This window comes from Belonocnema kinseyi, chromosome 5, assembly GCF_010883055.1.
Source record: "Belonocnema kinseyi isolate 2016_QV_RU_SX_M_011 chromosome 5, B_treatae_v1, whole genome shotgun sequence".
NCBI classification, from domain to species: domain Eukaryota; kingdom Metazoa; phylum Arthropoda; class Insecta; order Hymenoptera; family Cynipidae; genus Belonocnema; species Belonocnema kinseyi.
Window position 1 is genome coordinate 90064189 of NC_046661.1, and position 18233 is coordinate 90082421.

General features: G+C 26.6%; 1 protein-coding gene across 1 annotated transcript in view; it reads right to left on the minus strand.

Moving 5' to 3' along the window:
• Positions 1-18233, minus strand: part of LOC117173281 (peroxidase) — a 149718-nt gene that overhangs the window by 24254 nt on the left and 107231 nt on the right. Inside the window, exons 6-8 of the mRNA XM_033361762.1 lie at positions 16847-17043; positions 4479-4668; positions 2027-2224 (exon numbers count right to left, since the gene is read on the minus strand). Of these exons, the coding sequence (XP_033217653.1) occupies positions 2027-2224; positions 4479-4668; positions 16847-17043 (585 nt within the window). The remainder of the gene's footprint in view (positions 1-2026; positions 2225-4478; positions 4669-16846; positions 17044-18233) is intronic.

An 18233-nucleotide genomic window follows, 5' to 3' on the forward strand; every position in this document is an offset into this window, starting at 1 on the left:
TTTCAATTACATGAATTAATTAAAATGATCTGATTTACAACTGTATTACCCTGGATTCTTTGGATTACGAGCAACTTTCTCCAGATAAGTACTGGATTACTTTTGAATAAACATGAAATTGCACCGAATTGCAAATTTACTTTTCCGTAATATGGGGATTGCAACTGAATCACTTGAATCACGTAAATTACGCTGGAAAATCTGATTTACATGTGGATTACGCTAGCTTACGCCGGATTACAAAAGGGTTACTGCGGAATATTGGGACTACTCCGGATATGCGGGATAACTCTAACTTACTTTGATTATACCAGATTACACTGGATTACAAGTTTATCACTTGGGTTACATGAATCACACCAAATAATATGATTCAAAATTCGATTACTCTAGATTAATTTGAATTACAAGTGGTTTACTCTAGATAAGAAATGGTTGAATACAGTTATAACTGCATTACTATCGATTAAAAAATGATTTGCCCAGATTACAAGTCAATTACCATTGTTTGAAAGTGGATTACTTTGTAATTGTAGGATTGCTTAGAATTACTTTAACAACTCCCGATTAAACTAGACTGCAATTGGATTACTTGAATTACATAAATTACTTTACATAATCAGCTTCACAATTGGATTTCCATGGATTACAGGTAACTTTCTCTGGGCTAGTACTAGATTACTATAGACTGTCTATGAATTGCACCGGTTTACAAATGGACTTTTTCAGAATATTGAGATTTTTCCGAATTACTTGAATTACTCCAGTGTACAGTTGATTAAAAGTAGATTACTAGAATCAGATAAGTTACACCGGTAAACCTGCTTTGAAAGTGGATTACGCTATGTTACAGCAGATTACAAGTGGCCTACTGTGGGTTATAAAATAAATATTCTCGATTACAAGTGTATTGTACCAGATTACAGGAGGATTGCTCCAGAATATTGGGAATACTCTGAATTATTAGGATTACTCCGGAATATTAGGACAACTCCAAATTACTTGCATGAGTCCAGATTACACTGGATTACAAGTTTACAACTTGGATCACATGAATCTCAACGAATGATTTGATTCACGATTGAATTACCCGAGATTCATTCAAATTTAAAGTGGTGGAAAGCTGCAAATTACAAGTGGAATACTTCGGGTTACGAGTAGATTACGACCCGTTACATTTGGATTACTTTGATATTAGGATTGCTCAGAATTATTTTAATTACTCCGGATTACACTAGATTGCAGTTTATTTACTTGGCTCAAATAAATTACTTTGAATAATTTGGTTTACAAGTGGATCACCCTGAATGACTTTAGATTACAAGTTACTTCCTCCTGGTTGAATCACCTAAATTACACCGGAAAATCTGCTTTATAAATGGATCAGGCTAGATTAACGCGGATTACAAGTCTAATGTGGGGTAGAAAATAAATAATCTTCATTACAAGTGTATTGCGCCAGATTACGCTGGATTACAAGTTTATAACTTGCATTACAAGAATCAAGCCAAATAATCTGATTCAAAAGTGAATCACTCTAAATTAATTCGGATTGCGAGTGGTTTAATGCGGTTAATAACTGGATTAATAATAAGTAAGTTATTTAAGGATATTAGGTTTCATCCTCATTACTTTAATCACCGCGGATTACAAGTGGATTAAAATAGATTACAAGTAAGTTATTTTAGGATAACGAGTGGATTACTCCGATCATATGAATTACCCCGAATAATCTACTTGACAGGTAGGCTACTCTGAGTTACTTTAGATTACAAGTCACATTTTTTTCGAGCTATTACAAGATTCCGTCTACCGCGGATTACACATATTTTTTTCCGGAATATCAGGATTACTCCGAAATACTTAATTTGATCCAGATTACTCCAGATTACACCGGATTACCAGTTCGGATATCCGAACGGTCCAGCGGATTACCAAACTTGTTTCCCCTTGATTTTTAATTCGTAGAATAATTATCGTAAATCATCAATTAGTAATAAATCATTATTATTTAAATTTAAATTACCTATAAATATTGGAAGCCATTCAACATAGGAGATATGTTGATTTATAGCCATCAGAATTCTTCTTGCTTCTTGGAAAATCGTTTCGTCTGACCAATGGGGATTAATTTGAGCCAAAACACCAGAAATACGATTGTGTTCTCTGTGCAAAATGAGTTGCAGAACTGTCAGTTGTGGATTCTGGTTCACTCTGGTGTCACCTGTGCGATTTTAAAAATTTTATTTGTTACTTTATTACAATCTTTTATTTTAAACCCTCCCCACATTTCCCCTATTCACCCAATACTCAATTCCCCCTACTTCTGAGTTTTGAATTTTGAGTTGTGAAAATATAATGGTTACTGACTGAAATAATGAACCCTTTTTGTAAATCTCTTTCTAATTTAAAAGTAAAATTTCTTTCGGAGAAGACACCAAAAGTTTTATATTTTCACCTGATAAAACATAATAAAATAAAATAAAAATTTGTAAACAATGTGTTTATAACTCATTCTGTTCTGGTCCTGCTTAAGTTCAATTTTAAAAAAATACAGGATAGGGCCTTAGATGGTTAAGATTGTCATTTTGGAATACCTCGGAAGGACCGCAGCGCGCGAGTACTCAGTCGAGTATATTGCGCAATATTGTGCATTCTAACTGGAGACGGCTCAGCCGGCTCTGACTGTTTACATCTCGATGCTATCGATTTAGTTACAAGGACTATGCAAGGTAACCCCCGAGACTGTTATTATATAAGATTTCAACGGTATTTATAAGATTGCCAAAAATAGCAGTTATTGGTAATTTTTTTAACTGAAAAAGGAGTTGGGAGCGCCAGAACTTCGCCATTTCTTTCTCCTGCTCGAAAAATTGCCATTTTCAATAAAAATATTTTATATAAACATTTAGAGTTTATTAATGAAACAAAATTCTTTTAACATGTTATAATTTAAATGAGAATTACAGCAATGTTCAAATTTGTTCCATTCTAATATTTAAAATAAATAAACTACTCAATATTTAAATTGATCCAGGATTCATAAAATTTACTAAAATAAGTCAAATCAATTAATATCCAGCATTAATCAAATTCTTCGTAGATAATAATTATTTCGATATGATAAATTTTTTTCTATATTGTTTTCTTCTGAAATTTGATTCAAAAAATTTTAATTATTTTGGTGTTTTTGCCTAAAAAATAAAAAACGTTTTGTAAAAAATTGACGAAAGTGAATACAAGGTGATTATTATTCCATAAACGATCTGAAACCTTAAAAAATCAGTAACTAAAACAAAAAGTGTTTTGTATTTTTGGATAAAAAAAATGTTGTTTGGCCATCCTCGAATAATATTGTATTTTTTAAAATTATTATTTTAAACTAAATAAACTTTGATGAACGTTCACCATTTCTTATTAGAATTAATTTTATTGGACATATTATAATTTGAAATTCAACTATAGCAGTTTCTACTACTGTAGAAACTGCTATAGTTAAATTCTACTGTTTTGTTCAAAATTCGTATCTTTGGGTTGAAAATTCAACTATATTTATAGGAAACTTACTTCTTTTTTAAAACTCATGTTTTAATATTAAAAAGTGAAACTAAAACTTTTTTTGTATGAAAATTTAAACATATTTTTTGAAAATTGGTCTTTTTATTAAAAAATTTATATGTTTTAGTCGAAATTTCATCTTTCTTTGTTGAAAATACGACTGTTTGGTTGGAAATTGATCTTCTCTGTTTGAGGATTCAACTATTTTGTTTATACCGCTTCGTTAAGAAATCATTTTTCTCGAAGATTCATATTTTTAGTTTAAATTTGATATCTTGAGGTAAAAATTTAAGTATCTTGTTGAAAACTATTTTTTGATCGCTGAAAACATAATTTTTGTATAGAAAATTCGCCTTTTGTGGTAAAGATTCAAGAATTTAATTAAAAACTTTTTTCTTTTATGACTGAAAAATCTTTTTTTTTTAAGACTCTTCTTTTTTGTTCGCAAAATGAATTTTTAAAAAATAAATTTCATCTCTTTTGTTTAAAATATCAACTTTTACATTTTTTTTAGAAACTCATCTTTTAGATTGAAAATTTATTTATTAAATTGTAAATTCAAGTATTTTGTTAAAAGTGTATCTATTATGGTAAAAAAGTAATTTTCTGTTAAAAAAAAAGAAAAAAAAGTTTTATTTTCTATCTGAAATATTGTTTTATTCTGATTACAAAAGATCCTATCTTAAAAATATTACAATACTAAAATGCTGGTATCTGAAGTATTAATGGTCAGGAAAGATAAAAAAACTGTTCAAGGAGCGTATGAAAAAAAATTCAAAAATATGAAAATCCCTGAATCGGAGATAGAGTTGGTTGTTTCAAAAATAAAAATGATTTTTTTCAAAAATATTTTACTTTTTTTGAGTTTAATTTTTCTTTTTTAACTGCAATTTTGTGTGTGTGCAATTTTTAATTCTTACCGGATCTGTAGCATACTTGGGCGGATTGATCACAGTCGCGGGTCCGGTTTAGAGAAGGTGGAAGCCATTCCCGATTACCGCGCACATCTACCGTTAATCTACCACCTACTCCTGCGCGCATTCCAGCTGCAACCTGATCACTTGCTCCATAAACTAAGGAAAGGTCCAGGAAAGATGTTACAACCGTCAACTGAAATCAGAATTAATTATTTTAAATTATTTACCATAAAATTAAAAGTTAAATCATTGGTTAATCAGTGCTGGCCGCAAATTCCCAAAAATATTTCAAATCGTTTGTAATGTTTTTAAATCGTTTGAAACTTTTAAAAGCTCATGAAAATTCCTTGGAATTTTTAAAATACCCCCAAATATTCCAAATCATCTGCATTACTTTCCAAATAATTAAAGCATATTAAAAATTCCTTGCAGTTTTTTTTTAATTTCCGAAAATTATTTAAATCGTTTGAAATTTTAGGAATCGTTTGAAACTTTTATAAGTTCTTCAAAATTTGTATGCACAATTTTTTAATACCCTATATTCTTTCAAATCCATTGGGGTACCTTTAAATTATTTTAAAAAATAATACTGAGTCCCTGGGATGTTTTAAAATTCCTGAAAATATTTCAAATGGGTTTTAATCTTATGTTATCGTTTTAAACTTTTAAAAGCTCTTTTAAATTCATTTTAAATTTCTAAAACTCCCTAAACTATTTGAAGTCCTTCGGAATGGCTTAAAATTTTCGAAAAATATTAAAAATTTCTAGGCAACTTTTAAAATTAAAAATTAAATTAAAAATTAAAATTTGCAAAAAACCCTAAAATTATTTAAGTTTTTTGGCATAGATTCAAATTATTTAAGCATATTACACATTTTTTTGGATTTTTTTTAATTCCTAAAAATATTTCGAATCGTTTGTAATTTTTTTAACTCGTTGGCAACTTTTAACATCTCTTTCAAATTCCTTTCAATTCTCGAAAATGTCATAAAATATTTTAAGTCCCCTGGAATACATTTAAATTATTGAAAAACATTTGAAATTGCTTGTGTTCTTCTGAAATTCCCAAAAATATTTTAAAACGTTTAAAATCGATTGAAATCTTTTAAAACTTTTAAAAGCTCTTCAAAAGTCCTTTCAACTTTCTAAAATGCCCTGAACTGTTTGAAGTCCTCTGGAATAACATGAAATTATTGAACAATATTTTTAAATCCTTGGGATCTTTTACAATTTCCAACAATATTTCAAAGTTTCTATTTTTTTAATAGTTTGAAACTTTTAAAAGCTCTTCGAGATTCCTTGGAATTTTTAAAATACCCCGAAATATTCCAAATCATCTGCAATACTTTCCAAATAATTAAAGCATATTAAAAATTCCTTCAGTTTTTTTTTAAATTTCCAAAAATTATTTAAATCATTTGCAATTTTAGGAATCATTTCATACCTTTATAAGCTCTTCAAACTTGGTATGGACCATTTTTAAATACCCTCTAATCTTCCAAACCCATTGGAATACATTTAAATTATTTTTAAAAAATAATAATTCCCTGGGATATTTTTAAATTCCTGAAAATATTTTTAATCGTTTTTAAGTTTTTGGGATTGTTTGAAACTTTTAAAAGCTCTTCTAAATTCCTTTTATTTTTCTAAACCTTCCTAAAATATTTGAAGTCCTCCGAAATACTTTGAAATTATTGAAAAATATTAAAAATTTCTAAGCAAATTCTTAAATTCCCAAAAATGTTTCAAAACGTTTTTAATTTTTTTAATAGTTTGAAACTTTTTTAAGCTCTACCAAATTCCTTAGAAATTTCAAAAGACCCTAAAATTATTAAAATTTTTTGGGATAGATTCAAATTATTTAAGCATATTAAAAATTTTTTGGGAATTTTTTGAAATTCCTAAAAATATTTCAAATCGTTTGTAATTTATTTAATCGTTTGCAACTTTTAATAGCTCTTTTAAATTCCTTCTAAATGTTCCAAAATATCCAAAAATATTTTAAGTCCTCTGGAATACATTTAAATTATTAAAAAATATTTGAAATTCCTTGGGATCTTTTTAAGTTCCCACAAATATTTTTAAATGTTTAAAATCGATTGAAATTGTTTAAAACTTTTTAAAGCTCTTCACAATTCCCCCTTTTAAATAACTTTATATTATAAAAACATATTAAAAATTTACTAGGACCTTTTAAAATTCCCAAAAATACTTCAAACCATTTTTAATCTATTGAAATCGTTTGAAACTTTTAAAAGCTCTTCAAAATTCCTTTCAACTTTCTAAAATACCCTGAACTATTTGAAATCCTTTGAAATAACATCAAATTATTGAACAATATTTTTAAATCCTTCGGATCTTTTACAATTTACAAAAATATTTCAAACTTACTTTTTTTTTAATAGTTTGAAACTTTTAAAAGCTATTCGAGATTCCTTGCAATTTTGAAAATACCCCAAAATCTTTCAAATTATTAAAACAGTTTAAAAATTCCTTGAGTTTTTTTTTTAAATTTCCAAAAATTATTTAAATCATTTGCAATTTTAGGAATCATTTCATACCTTTATAAGCTCTTCAAACTTGGTATGGACAATTTTTAAATACCCTCTAATCTTCCAAACCCATTGGAATACATTTAAATTATTTAAAAAAAAAAATAATTCCCTGGGATATTTTAAAATTCCTGAAAATATTTCAAATCTTTTTTAATCTTTTGGGATCGTTTGAAACTTTTAAAAGCTTTTCTAAATTCCTTTTAATTTTCTAAAACTCCCTAAACTATTTAAAGTCCTCCGGAATACCTTAAAATTATTGAAAAATATTTAAAATTTCTAGGCAACTTTTAAGATTCCCAAAAATATTTCAAAACGTTTTAAATTTTTTCTAAATAGTTTCCAACTTTTAAAAGATCTACAAAATTCCCTAAAATTATTTAAATTCTTTGGGATAAGTTCCAATTATTTTAGCATATCAAAAATCCCTTGTGATCTTTTGAAATTCCCAAAAATATTTCAAATCGTTTGTAAGTTTTTTAAATCGTGTGCAACTTTTAACAGCTCTTTCAGATTAGTATCAATTTTCCAAAATATCCTAAAATATTTCCAGTCCCCTGGAACACATTCAAATTTTTGTAAAACATTTAAAATTCCTTGGGATCTTTTGAAATTCCCAAAAATATTTCAAGACATTTGAAACTTTTAAAAACTCTTTAAAAATCCCTGCAATTTTGAAAATACCCTAAGATCTTTCAAATCCTTTTCAATGCCTTTATATTATAGAAACATATTAAAAATGTACTGGGATCTTTTAAAATTCTCAAAGTACTTCAAAAATTTTTTAATCTTTTGAAGACGTTTGAAACTTTGAAAAACTCTTCAAAATTCCTTTCAATTTTGGAAAATGCCCTGAACTATTGAAAGTCATCTGGAATAACATCAAATTATTTAACAATGTTTAGAAATCCTTGGGATCTTTTACAATTTCGAAAAAATATTTCAAACTTTCTTTTTTTAATAGTTTAAAACTTTTAAAAACTTTTCGAAATTCCTTGAAATTTTTAAAATAACCCAAAATCTTTCAAATCCTTTGTAATACCTTCCAAATTATTAAAACATATTAAAAATTCCTTGCAAATTTTTTTTTTAATTACCAAAAATTATTTAAATCGTTTGCAATGGGAGGAGTCGTTTGAAACTTTTATAAGCTCTTCAAAATTGCACGGAAATTTTTTAAATAACCTAAATTCTTTCAAATCCTTTGGAATTTCTTTATAGTATGGAAACATTAACCTTTTGAAATCGTTTAAAATTTTTAAAAGCTCTTCAAAACTCCTTTTCATTTTCTAAAAGGCCCTAAACTATTTGAAGTACTCTAAATTTTTTTAAAAATTATTGACAAATATTAAAAATTCGTAGGAAACTTTAACACTCCCCGAAAATATTTCAAAACGTTTTTAATTTTTTTTTTGTAAATAGTTTGCAACTTTTAAAAGCTTTTCAAAATTCCTTCAAAAAATTTTAAATACCCTAAAATTATTTAAAACCTTTGGGATACCTTCAAATTATTTAAACATATTGAAAATTCTTTGGGATCATTTGAAATTCCCAAAAACATTTCAAATGGTTTGTAATTTTTTTAAATCGTTTGCAACTTTTAAAAGCTCTTTTAAATTCCTTTCAATTCTCAAAAATGTCCTCAAATATATTAAGTCTGCTGGAACGCATTCAAATTATTGAAAAACATTTGAAATTCTTTGGGATCTTTTGAAATTCCCAAAACTATTTCAAAACGTTTGAAACTTGTAGAAGCTCTTCAAAATTCCCTGCTATTTTCAAAATACCCTAAAAAATTTCAAACCCTGTTTAGTACCTTTCTATTATAGAAACATATTAAAAATGTATTGGGATCTTTTAAAATTCCCAAAAATACTTCAAAACATTTTTAATATTTTGAAACTTTTAAAAGCTCTTCGAAATTCCTTGCAATTTTGAAAATACACCAAAATCTTTCAAATCCTTTGTAATATCTTCCAAATTATTAAAACATATTAAAACTTCCTTGAGGTTTTTTTAATTTCCAAAAAATATTTTAATCATTTGCAATTTTAGGAATCATTTGATACCTTTATAAACTCTTCGAAATTGCATGGAGAATTTTTGAATGTCCTAAAATCTTTCAAATCCTTTGGAATAACTTTAAATTATTTAAAAAATATTAAAAATCCCGTATGATATTTTTAATTTTCCGAAAATATTTCAAATCGTTTTTAATATTTTGATGCCGTTTGAAACTTTTAAAAGCTCTTTCAAATCCCTTTTAATTTTCGAAAAATTTCTAGGAAACTTATAAAATTTCAAAAATATTTCCAAACGTGTTTAATTTTTTTTAATAGTTTCAAACTTTTAAAAGCTCTAAAAAATTCCTTTAAAATTTTTCAAATACCATAAAATTATTTACATCCTTTGGGATAAGTTCAAATTATTAAAGCATATTAAAAATTCATTGGGATCTTTTTAAATTTGCAAAAATACTTAAGTCGTTTTTAATCTTTTGAAAGTGTTTGAAACTTTGAAAAGATCTTGAAAAATCCATTTTTTATGACATGCCATAAAATATTTCAAGACCTCTGGAATACCTTCAAATTATTAAAAATTCCTTGGGATCTCTTACAATTCCCAAAAATATTTTAAATGTCTTTATTTATTTTTTCAATGGTTTGAAACCTTTAAAAATTTTTCGAAAATCCTTCATAATTTTTAAAATACCCTAACATTACTCAAGTCCTACAGGATACCTTCAAGCTGAATAGCTTAAGTATGCTTAAATAAGCATATTAAAAATCCCTTGGAATCTTTTGAAATTCCCAAAAATATTTCAAATTTTTTGTAAATTTCTTAAATGGTTTAAAACTTTTAAAAGCTCTTCAAAATTTCTTTAAAATTTTGAAAATACCCAAAAAATATTAAAATCCTTTGGGATAGGTTCAAATTATTTAAACATGATAAAAATTCCTTGGCCTCTTTTGAAATTCCCTAAAATCTAGCAAATGCTTTGGAATATCTACATATTATAGAAACGTCTTAAAAATTCATTGGGGTCTTTTAAAATTTCCAAAAATACTTCAAATCGTTTTTAATTTTTTTAAATCGTTTTAGACTTTTAAAAGCTCTTAAAAACGCCTTAAAATACTTCAAGACCTCTAGAAAACCTTTAAATTATTTAAAATTCCTTGGTATTTTTTACAACTCCCAACAACATTTCTAACGTTTTTATTTATTTTTTAAACAGTTTGAAACCTTTAAAAGATCTTCAAAATTCTTTCAAAATTTTCAAAATACCCTAAAATTATGTAAATCTTTTGGTATATCTTAAAGTTATTTAAAAATATTAAAAATTCCTTGGGGATCTTACGAAATTCCAGAAAATATTTTAAAGCTTTGGCAATTTCTTTAAATCGTTTTAAACTTTTGAAAGAATTTCAAAGTTCCTTACAATTTTCAAAATGCCCCAAAATCTTTTAAATCCTCTGCAATACCTTCAAAATTCTTAAAATATATTAAAAATTCCTTCGGATCTTTCAAAATTCCAAACAATATTTAAGATCGCTTGTAATCTTTCGAAATAATTTGAAACTTTTTAAAGCTGTTCAAAATTCCTTGACATTTTCAAAATACTAACAAAAATTTTTAATCCGATGGAATAACTTAGAATTATTTTAAAATATTAAAAATCCCTTAAAATCTTTTCAAATTCCCAACATTATATCAATTAGTTTGTAATTTTTTTAAATCGTTTGAAATTTTTAAAAGCTCTTTAGAAATCCTTGAAAGTTTTCAAAATACACTACAATTATTTAAATCCTATGGAATACCTGCAAATTAACGAAAAATAGTAGAAAATCCTTGGGATCTTTAAAAATCGCCACAATTAATTTAAATTGTTTGAAATTGTTGTATTCTTAAGCTTTTAAAAACACTTTAAAATTCCTTGAAAGTTTAAATAATATCCTAAAATCTTTAAAATCCTTGGGAATACATTCAAATTAACCAAAAATATTTTTAAAATCCTTAGGATCATCAGGAACTCCGAAAATTATTTTCAATTATTTGTAATTTAAAAAAAAATATTTTTAATCTTTCAAAAGCTCTTAAAAAATTCTTGAAAGTTATCAAAATATTCTCAAATCTGTCCAATTCTTTGGAATACCTTCAAATTATTGAGACTATCAAAAATTCCTTGGGGTATTTTAAAATTCCCAAAAATATTTCAAGTCGTTTGTAATTTTTTTAAATTGTTTGAAACTTTAAAAAGCTTATCGGAATTCCTTACATTTTTCAAATTACCCTAAAATGATTTAAATCCTATGGAATACTTGGAAATTATTGAAACATACTAAAAATTTCTTACAATATTTTTAAATTACCAAAAAATATTCAAATCATTTTCAATATTTTAAAATCATTGTAAACTTTCAAAATCTCTACAAAATTACTTGAATTATTACCCTTATTTTTTAAATCCATTAAATTACCCTTAAATTTTTTAAATCCATTGGAATACCTTAAATTATTAAAACATATAAAAAAATTCCTTAGGATATTTAAAAATCCCCGACAGTATTTCAAATCGTTTCCAATTTTTTTTTAAATCGTTTGACACTTGGAAAAACTCTTGAAAATTCATTTAAAGTTATCAGAACATCCTAGAATCTTTCCAATCCTTTGGAATGCCTTCAAATTATTAAAACAATCAAAAATTCCTTGGGATACTTTAAAATTTACAAAAATATTTCAAACCGTTTGAATCTTTTTTTAATAGCCTGAACCTTATTAAAGCTCATAAAAATTCCTTAAAATTTTTTAAATGCCCTAATATATTTCAAATCCTTTGGAATACCTTGAAATCATAGACACATATTAAAAATTCCTTGTGAACTTTTAAAATTCCCAGCATTATTTCAAGTAGTTTTTAATCTTTTGAAATCGTTTAAAATTTTTAAAAGCTTTGAAAATGTACAAAACACCCTAAAATTATTTAAATCCTTTATAATACCTGTAAATTATTGAAACGCATTTAAAATTTCTTGGTATATTTCAAATTCCCAAAAATATTTCAAAACGTAATATTGTAAAATCGTTTAAAATTTTAAAAGCTCTTCAAAATTACTTTATTTTTTCGAAATACCCTAAATTATTTTAAAAGGAGTTAGGAAAATTCTGAAATATGTATAGACCCTAATTTAAAAGTGGTTAAACCATGACCTTATTTATTAAAAGTGGAGTGATTAAAGTGATCTTTTAATTCACAAAAATATAATTATCATGACTCTATCTTTAAAAGAAAGTGAAAAAATAGACTTGAGAAAAAAGCGTCAAACTGCAAAGGTATAAAATAAAAAGTATGAAAGTACACATTTTAATGGCAATAAATACTGTACAAAATATGTATAATTAAAAAATTTGAATAATATTTCCAAACGATTTTAAAGATTTCCAAAACTTAAAGAATTTTTAAAATTTTTAATTGATTTTGATTCTTTGAAGGTACTTTACAAGATTTTCAAGATTAAAGGGTATTTTGAAAGCTTTCAAGAAATTGTGAAGAGCTTTTAAAACATTCAGGCGACTTCAAAAAATTTTAATTGTGGTAAAATATTTTAGAAAATTTGAAAAATCCAAGTAACTTTATTAGTAATAATTCAAAGGTATTCCGAAGGATCTTTAAGGTTATAGGGTATTTTAAAAACTTCTGAGGGATTTTTAATAGGCTTGGATAATTTGAAGGTATTTCAAAAGATTTTTAAAATTTTAGGATATTTTGAAAAGTTCTAAGGACTTTTTAATGAACCTAAACATCTTTAATGTATTCCGATACTTTTTTAAAGGTTTTAGGGTATTTTGAACACTTTCAAAGAATTTCATATAGATTTCAACAATTTTGAGGAACTCTGCAGGTTTCTTGAGGTTTTAGGGTATTTTGAAAGTTTGCAAGGAATCTTTAATGGGTTTTATTTCTTTGATGTTAATAATTTTAAGATATTCCGAAAGATTTTTAAGGTTTATATTATTTTAAAAATTTTCCAAAGGATTTTTAGTACATTCCAATAATTTAAACTCATTCCGATAGATTTTTTAATTTTCTAGGGTATTTTGAAAACTTACAAGGAATTTTTAATTGGTGTTAGTAACATGACGGTGTTCCGAAGAATCTTGATGGTTTTATTAGGGTCTTAAAAAATTTCAAAGGAATTTTTAGTACATTTTCAATAATTTGAAGGTATTCCGATTTATTTTTTAATATTTTAATGTATTTTGAAAACTTCCAAGGAATTTTTAATTGATGTTAATAATATTAAGGTATTCACAAGGATTTTTAAGGTTTTAAAGTATTTAAAATATTTCCAAAGGATTTTTAGTACATTTCAATAATTTGAAGGTATTACGATAGACTTTTAAAGGTTTAGGGTATTTTGAAAACTTCCAAGAAATTTTCAAGAGCTTTAAAAAGGTTTCAAGCGATGTAAAAAATGTCTATCTAGTTAAAATATCTAAGGAAAATTTAAAAGATTTCAAATAACTTTTCATAAACTTTAATAATTCGAATATATTTCAAAGGATTTTTGGGATTTTAGGGTATTTTTAAATTTTCTAAAGGAATTTTGAATAGGTTGCAATGATTTGAAGGTATTCCGAAGGACTTTTAAGGTTTAAGGGTATTTTGGAAACTCCAAAGGAGTTTTGAGTAAATTTCAATAATTTAAAAATTTTCCGATAGATTTTTAAAGGATTTAGGGTAATTTGAACATTTCTAAGGAATCTTATATAGATTTCAACAATTTTAACGTAATCCAAATAATTCTTGAAGTTTTAGGGTATTTTAAAAACTTGCAAGGAATTTTTAATGGATTTCAATTCTGTAAAGGTATTGCAAAAGATTTTCAAGATTTATGGTATTTTTAAAAACTTCCAATGAATTTTTGATAGTCGTAAATAATTTGAAGGTATTCCAATGGATTTTTAAAGGTTTTAGGGCATTTTGAAGACTTCCAAAGACTTTTGAATAGATTTCAATAATTTTAAGATATTGCGAAGGATTCTTGAGATTTTGAGATTTTAATCGCGTTAAAATATTTTAGAAATTTATAAAATAATCTAAAGAAATTTAATAGATTTCAACACTTTCAAGGTATTCCGAATGATTTTTCAGTTTCAAGGGTGTTTTGAGAACTTCCAAGGAATTTTTAATAGATTTTAATAATTTTAAGTTATTACAAAGGATATTTAAGGTTTAAGGGTATTTTAAAAACTTCCAAAGTATTTTTAACTTGATTACTTTAAGGGTATTCCGAAGGATTTTCAAGATTTTAGGGTATTTTGTAAACGTTCAAGGGACTTTTAGGAGCTTTAAAAAGATTGAAGCGATTTCGAAGGATTTTAATGGATTCAAAACATTTTAAAATATTCCATGTAACTTTTAATGGATTTCTATAATTTGAAGATATTCCGAAGAATTTTCAAGATATAAGGATATTTTGAAAACTTCCAAAAAATATTTAATAAACTTATTAAATTTAAAGGTATTCCAAAGGATTTTAAAAGGTTTTAGGGTACTTGGAAAACTTCCGAGGAATTTTTAAGAGCTTTCAAAAAATTTAAACGATGTAAAAAGATTTCAATCGTGTTAAAATAGTTTAGGAAACTTTAAAAGAGTCCAGAGAACTTTAATAGACTTCAATACTTTCAAGGTATTCCGAATAATTTTTATGATTTATGTGTATTTTGAAACCTTAAAAGAAATTTTTAATTTATGTTAATAATTTTTAGGCATTACGAATGATCTTTAAGGTTTTAGGGTATTTTTAAAACTTCCAGAGAATTGTTTATACATTTCCATAATTTTAGGGTATTCCGAACGATATTTTTTAGGTTGTGAGGAATTTTAAAAACTTCCAAGAAATTTTGTAACTTCTTTAAAATTCTTCAAGCGATTTCAAAAGATTTCAAACGAGTTGAAGTATTTGAGAAAATTTCAAAAGAGTCTGGGGAATTTTAACATATTTCAATACTTTCAAGGCATTCCGAACGATTTAAAATATGTTAGGGCCATTTGAAAGTCTCCGAGGTAGTTTTAATAGATTTCAATAGTTTGAAGGCATTTCTAAGGATTTTCAAGATTTAAGGGTATTTTGAAAACTACCAAGGAATTTTGGATTGATTTTTAAAATTACAAGGTATTTTGAAGTATTTTTAAGATTTTATGGTATTTTTTAAACTTCCAAGAAATTTTGTAAGTGCTTTAAAATGCTTCAAGTGATTTCATAAGATTCCAAACGAGTAGAAATATTTGAGGAAGTTTCAAAAGAGTGGGGAATTTTAACAGACTTCGATAATTTTAATGTATTTCGAACGATTTAAAATAATTTAGGGTAATTCGAAAATTTTAATAGTTTTAAGGTATTTCGAAGGATTATCAAGATTTAAGGGTATTTTCAAAATCTCCAAGGAATTTAAAATTCATTTTCAAAATTTCAAGTAATCTTAAAGGAATTTGAAAGCTTGCGGGTATTTTGAAAACTTGCAAGTAACTTTAAATATTCGTTGAAGAATAAATTATAATAATTATTGTAAAGAACAATAATAATATATTTTCAAATGTGTTTTTCTTAACAAATTGCGAATTTTTACTAGATCTTTAAATTATTTGAAAAAATTAAATATTCAAAAGGTATTATTAAAAATAATTAACGAGTCATTTCTAATAATTAATAATTATTATTTTTTAAATTAATAATAATAATAATTCCTTAATAACGCTTTTTAAAGAAGATTGGAAAATTTTAACCAATGCTTTAAATTAATTTGAAAAATTAAATGTTTTAAGCCTTCATTAAAAATCTTTCAAGAATAGCTTATAATAATTAATCATTACTATTAATTTTTTTGAAATGTCTTTTAAACTTTGCGTATTGTTACCAAAGCTCTGTATCCATTTCAAAAATGCAAATATTCAAAAGCTTTCCAATTTTCAAATATTTAAAAGGATTGCAATAATTTTAGATTAACAATTAGTTAATATCGATTGGGACAAATGAAGGGAAATTTAGTTTTGGACAATCCTGAAAATTGACATGTCTCTTAAGCTAATTTCCTTTAATTATTGAATTTTTAAACACTTCCAAAAAATAACTTCGATATAAAAAATTTATAACGATTTTTGTTATTTTTAAATTAATAATGCTTGATTATTAGTTATTTATTAATTGGTATTTATTATTTATTATTCGTTAATTATTAATTATTAATCCGGGTTGCTGCAAAATTCCAATTTCGAAATAAATAGACACATAACCCTATTTATGATGATTATGGTGGGGGGGGGGGGGGGGGGGGGGGGGGGGGGGTAATTTTACTGCTTAGAATGATGGTGGAGGCGGTGAATTGAAAAATCTTACATGAGACGAATCTGAACTAAAAAAAATATTAATATGCGATTATACGTGATAAAATAATATTGATGATAATAAAATATACGTGGAATAGAAGTAGAACCAAAAAAGATTCATTTTTAAGTTCAAAAAATTATTTTCAACCAAATAGTAGAGTTTTAAACTCAAAAATATATTGAATCAAAAATGGAATACTTACATTTTTAATAAAAATAAATAATCTTTATTAAAAAAGTAAATTTTTAACAAAATAGTCAAATTTGAAACCAATGAGATGGGCTTTCAAAAAAAATATAAATAAATAAAAAACAGTCGAATTCAATACAAAATCCGGATCTTCAAGAAACAAGTTGAATGAAATAAGAATTAATGAATGAATGACAGAATGAATGGATGCAATAATTCTTTCATCCGAGAAGCAACAAACCTGTTCTGCAGGCTCGTAACTTGAAGAGCAGCCACGGTCAAGGTCGGTATTACTACGGACGAAGTTCATGCATTTCATTCCACTGCTTGCATAGACGGGATCATTGTCCGGCACGATAATTGGATAGCATAATGGACTATCTAAAGCCTCGACAATTAGCTGTCCAGCAGGTGAGCAGCATTTTGTTGGATGCGCAGCTATTAAAAGACACAACAAACCATTTATAAATAATTCAAAATAGTCGACGCTATTTACCTTGCCGCGGATGGGACTGTAGGGGAGTAATTTTCTTGGAAACGATGTTCCCCCACTCTCGAGTCTAATCTTGACGCGTGGTGCTTGATGCGAATTTTTTCGCTTGCTACGTACGTGTGCCGCGCGCGGATCAGTGTTTAGAAACAGTGAAAGTTCGATTTTCAGAATAAATATTGTACAAGTAATTATACCCAGTGGGCTCAAAATTTTACGACGTCTTTACGACATCGTTACGACATCTTTACGACATCCTATTTCCATGTCGTTTCGGTGTCTTTGCGATGTCGTAAAGACATCGTCAGATCATACGACTTATTTACGATATCGTAAAGACACCTTAACGACATAAACATAGAATGTCGTAAAGATGTCGTAACGATGTCGTAAAGACGTCGCTAAACTTTGTGCCCACTGGGATCTCACATTTGGTTCCAAAAAATTGTGAGCACATCGCTCTCTCGCGGAATAAACTGAAATGTAGGGGTTAATATTGACGAATGATTGATAAACCTTTGATTAAATTTGCCATACTTGAGGTTATCTCACGTGACAAGGAAATTATCATAAGACGTAAATATTATGATTTCAAAATTCTTTTATAAATCTCATTAACAAAGCATATAATGACGTTTTGCACTTTAAAATTGCTTTAAAAGACTTAAACCATTGATGACAACGTAAATAGCGAGCGGAAAAATTCTCGGATGCCGAGCCGTCGCGGTCTTGGTGGGGGAGGAGCTCGACCGAGAGTTAGGGGAAGCGGCAAGGTAATTAGCGGCATGGTAAGTAGCGTCGACTGTATTAATATTTGTTATAAAAAATTATTTAAAATGGCAATGAGTTATTACTTTTTATGATCTTGTGTTAATGGTTCAGACAAGGCGGAAGGAGGGGCAAAGTATTGTTTTGCCCCCCTCTGAAATCGAATGATTAAATTCATCAGATCCTTTCAATTTTTCCAAAACTCTAACTTAAATGTTTGTTAAATAATGGATATCTGTTCTGGAATCTCCGTAATCTATCCGAAATCTTTGCCAAATATTTGAAATCTTTGGACAATCGTTTAAATGTTTGTGAAATCTTTTAAATCTATCTGAAATCTTTATTAAATATTTGGGAAATCATTTAAATC